At 57.5% G+C, this 4,582-nt stretch overlaps 1 protein-coding gene across 1 annotated transcript; it reads left to right on the forward strand.

Moving 5' to 3' along the window:
• Window positions 1-427: 427 nt before the first annotated feature.
• Window positions 428-1,839, forward strand: FOXD2 (forkhead box D2). The gene is given in 5 exon segments (XM_044430277.1): window positions 428-638; window positions 641-767; window positions 823-1,274; window positions 1,277-1,332; window positions 1,334-1,839. Coding segments are annotated over 5 exon segments (1,326 nt in total). The 3' UTR covers window positions 1,814-1,839.
• The last annotated feature ends 2,743 nt before the right edge of the window (window positions 1,840-4,582 follow it).

The raw sequence follows: 4,582 nt of genomic DNA on the forward strand, positions 1-4,582 counted from the left end.
CGGGCGGGCGGGCGCGGAGGCAGCGCCCGGGGTCTCCTTGCGCGCGCCGGCACGTGACGCGCGGGCCGCGGTATAAAGGCTCCTGGCGCGCTCGGCGGCGGCTTAGTGCCTGCGAGACGCTGCGGCGGCGAGAGCCGTGCGGGAAGCAAGGGAGGCGGCCTCCCCGCCGCCCGCGCCCGCCTGCCGCCCGCCGCCCGCCCGCGAAGCGTCCCCACCCCGCGCCGCGTCCTCTCCGCCCGAGGGGAGGGCGCTGCCCCCGGGCGCCCGCCTGTTGCTCTCCGCCGAGCCCGAGAGGCGGCGGCGGCGGCGGCGGCGGCGGCGCCTCCCGGGACTCCTCCCTCGCTCCGCCGCTAGGGGGTGGCCGAGCCGAGCCGCCCGGGCGCAGGCAGTAGCAGCCACCGAGAGGAGCGGCGGCGGCGGCGGCACCATGACCCTGGGCTGCAGCAGCGGGAGCAGCCGGCCCTGCGGCTTGCTGGCGGCCCCCTCGCCCGAGGAGGAGGAGGACGACGAGGCGCTCTCCGACGTGGAGGACGCCGACATCGACGTGGTGGGGCCCGCGCACGAGCATGGCCAGGCCAAGTTCAGCGAGGAGGAGGAGGACGAGGAGGAGGACGAGGACGACGACGAGGACGACGGCGCGCTGAGCCTCCTTTCCAAGCAGGCGGCCCGGGGGCGGCTGTCCCCCGCTCAGGGAGGCCCGGAGGCCACGCTGGGGGACAGCCACCCCACGCCAGCGGCCCCGCAGGCGGCGGCGGCGGCGGCGGCGGCCGCGCCTGCCTCCTCTTCCTCGTCGTCGTCGTCGTCGTCGTCCGGCGGCGCTTCGGGGGGCGGCAAGAACCCCCTGGTGAAGCCGCCCTACTCGTACATCGCGCTCATCACCATGGCCATCCTGCAGAGCCCCAAGAAGCGGCTGACGCTGAGCGAGATCTGCGAGTTCATCAGCGGCCGCTTCCCCTACTACCGGGAGAAGTTCCCCGCCTGGCAGAACTCCATCCGGCACAACCTGTCGCTCAACGACTGCTTCGTCAAGATCCCCCGCGAGCCGGGCAACCCGGGCAAGGGCAACTACTGGACTCTGGACCCGGAGTCCGCCGATATGTTCGACAACGGCAGCTTCCTGCGCCGGAGGAAGCGCTTCAAGCGGCAGCAGCAGCAGCTCCACCCGCAGCCCCCGGAGCTCCTCCTGCGCGCCGCCGCCGCCGCCGCCGACCCGGCCGCCTTCCTGCCCGGCTTCGCGTACGGACCCTACGGCTACAACTACGGGCTGCAGCTGCAGAGCTTCCACCCGCACCACCACCACCACCACCCCGCTGCTGGCGGCGGCGGCGGCGGCGCGGCGGGCGCGTTCCCCTTCCAGCCGCCGCCCTGCGCCCTCCCCGCGCCGCCGGGCCCTGGCGTGTCGGCGGCCGCGCCGTCGGTCTTCTCCGGCGGCCTCTCGTCCTTCCTGGGCGGCGAGCTGGGCTGCAGGAAAGCCTTCTACCCCGCCGGGCCGCTGAGCCCCACCGCGTCGCTCCTGCAGAGCCTCAAGGCGGACCAGGGCGCCGGCGGCAGGCCCTCCTTTTCCATAGACAATATCATCGGCGGCGGCGGCGGCGGCGGCGCGGCCCCCCCTCCGTCCAGTAGCTCCAGCAGCGCCGCGCCAGCGTCTCCCTTCCCGGCGGGCCACGCGGGTGGCCAAGCTCAGGTCCTGGCTATGCTCTCTCCGGCGCTGACGCCCCTACCGAACCATTTGAACCTGGCCCACGAATCCCTCCTGCAGACGGGACAGAACTTTTCCAGTAAACTCACAAATCTCAGCAGCTGCCCTTTTTAAAACGCAGCCAGCCACAGTGCCCCTCAGATCCCAACCAACAGTCCCCGGTCTGTCTCTCCCCCCTCCCCTCCGCTCTCACAATTGCCCTCCTATTGTGTTTTAAAAGGTAGGAACACTTCCTTTTTTGGGACTGTTTGGCGTCCGGATCGATTTTGTGTGTGTGTGTGTGTGTGTGTCCCTGCCTGTTCAGGATTGGTGTTGAGGAGGGGAGGGGGGGAGTGAGCCATCTCTCGAACTTCTATTTTAAATTCGTATTTCTTATTAGACGACTTCTGACAGCTTGAAGAAAAAGTTACAAGAAATAGGTAAAGTAAGACTGCGCTCTAAAAGCCACTGTCAGGGAAGCAGTTGTAGCTGGATTTCCTAGGACTCGCTTCCAGTGAAGGTGATTAGGATCCGGGAGTGGCAGCGGAATTGCTCTCTCTGCTTCTTCAAATGCTTTCTTTGGCAGAATGGCTGCGAACCCCAGTTCGTTCTTTGTTCGGAATAGTCTATAATCTACGAAGGTACGCCCGAGTTAAGTGGCTTGCGCCCTTTGTACGCACATAATGTGGTTTCGGAATGGTCCACTCCACGACCCAACTCTAGGAAAGCAAGTGCAGGACTGACTACAGATCCCATGCATGTTTGCTGGAAGCAAGGCGCACTGAATTCAGTGAGACTTACTCCCAGGTAGGTGTGCGAAGGATTTCTGCCTTAAGCCCATTGGTTTCGGTGGGCGGTAGCGGATCAGAACTATTGCACTAGGGCGCTTCTCTTCTAATTTTCTTCTCTGGATGGTCCCCCTCTGTATCTCCCCCTTCTCTCAAAGGAGCTGTTTAAGGAAAATTTCGCTTGAATATCGTAATATTGGAAGTCATGACAAGGAGTGTGTTTCAAGTGAGATTTCAAGTGCACATCTCAAAAGATCGTGCGGTATCAGGAAGTTCTCTGTTATCCAATTGCCCGCCTACTCTCTGCCCCTTCATCTTTTGTGTGTGTGTGTGGGTGTTTCTTGTGTATCTGGACTTATCTGTGTGTATATATTGTGCGCCAGAGCCTAATTAGCTCTCCCCACTAGCTGTGCATCCTTCTTATTTTATTGAAAGAATTGTGAATAATTTGATGTGGAAAAGGCAAAGTAACTTTTTTGTCCACTTTTGGTGTAAATTAATAAATGTTTGTGAACTCTTTTAAAAGAAGCCCAGTCGGTTTTGCTATTTGCTTTCTAAATATAACAAAAGAAAGTAACCAAGGGTAAGCCTACTTCAAAGGTCTAAAAACAAACAAAACGTAAACACTGGAGGGGGTATTTGAGTAATTAAGAAAAGTCATGGAAATGAAACTGCTTAAGCTTTTCAATAGTGGGGTCAAACCACCCTTAAAATTACTTTGAAGAGTTGAATGTATTGCGGATATTTTAGGGAGCAGAGTCGGTGTTCCAGGATGCGGTCCACGACCTGGCCAGAACTGAGCCGTTGCCTTTTTCCGCACTGCGCAGGACAGACTTGGCTATATTTTACAAATGCGTTAAGGCCTATGAACTTGTAATAAACTCTTTCCATTAAGCGGAGCCCAAGCAGCTTTTGTTGAGCAGTGTTAAGAACTGAACCTCCTCCTGAAAGAGAAGTTCAGATGATTAGCAAGCACACTAGATGCAACTTCTCCCTCCTTACCTACTAATGAACTCTTACATTTGTCAATGTCACTCTTTGAAAAACCTACATTATGTGCTTTCCTTCTCTTTAAAATCAGTACTTTGAAGTGTCAAACCACTGAACCCAAACTATTTTTTGTATGGTCATGCATCGTACTTTAGAACTCTGGTGTTACATTTGGCAACCAATTAAGCTCTTGTTTTTGGAAAATACTTGAAGTTGCCAAGCAGTTCCTAAAGGAGGAAAATTATACTTCTACTCCTCCTTTTTGTTTTGGTTGGAAATGTTGACACATGGAAGGAGGAGAGTGAAGGGGGGAAGCGGGGGAGAGAGAGACAATCCTAAGGCTTTTCCTTTTGAGCCTGAAGGGTTGCATCGACCCTCTGGAGCTCAAGATCTCCCCCTAAATTTGTGAGCAGAAAAAAGCGGGGGCTACGAAGTAACCAGACACCCCTCTTCGTCCAATTCTTGCCCTGAAATGTCTTTATGTTTGTGAGCACTTCTGAAAATACCCTGCTTTGCTTGAACAAAATAGTCGCTTATTCGCTTAGGCAGCGGCTGGCTTCTTAGGGCTCCCCATCCAGCCAGTGACTGAATGACCCTGAAAGGCGAAATAAGTAATGAACCGACCTACAGCCCCGTCCTAAAATATTCATTTGCCAGCTTTGACATGGCTCTAACAGACTCTCCCATAGAGATCGGTCTGTGAAGGACGGACGGGGGGAGGGATCCTTGTAGCATTTTCCATCTGTCTCTCAATCCAAGCCCCTTCCGCCTCCCTACAAGCCTGCAGCGGAGTTTGTTGATGTTGTTCCCTGAAAAGGGTCTTGCCCTCCCTGCCGGCCCAGCGAGCGGTCTCGCGTCTCCCTCTGGCCCGCATTTGCTTTTGAAAAGCGATCCCCTGTCAGACACTTGGTTGTCCCCTTTCATGTCCAGTCCCCACAAAGGAGACTACAAGGCAGGTCATGGAAAACGGGGGCTGCGGGGAGGAAAGACGGAGGCGAAATGAAGCTATTTTCCAGATTGCTGAGCACATGGCTACAAATGGAAGGGGCTTTGTCGCCCGTCCCGGCGCTGTCTGCGCGCCGCCTCGGCAACGCACCGTCCTCTCTTGCCTCCCCGCGAGGATTCT

Source organism: Varanus komodoensis, unplaced genomic scaffold, assembly GCF_004798865.1.
Source record: "Varanus komodoensis strain SLA01 unplaced genomic scaffold, ASM479886v1 scaffold20_1, whole genome shotgun sequence".
NCBI lineage: Eukaryota > Metazoa > Chordata > Lepidosauria > Squamata > Varanidae > Varanus > Varanus komodoensis.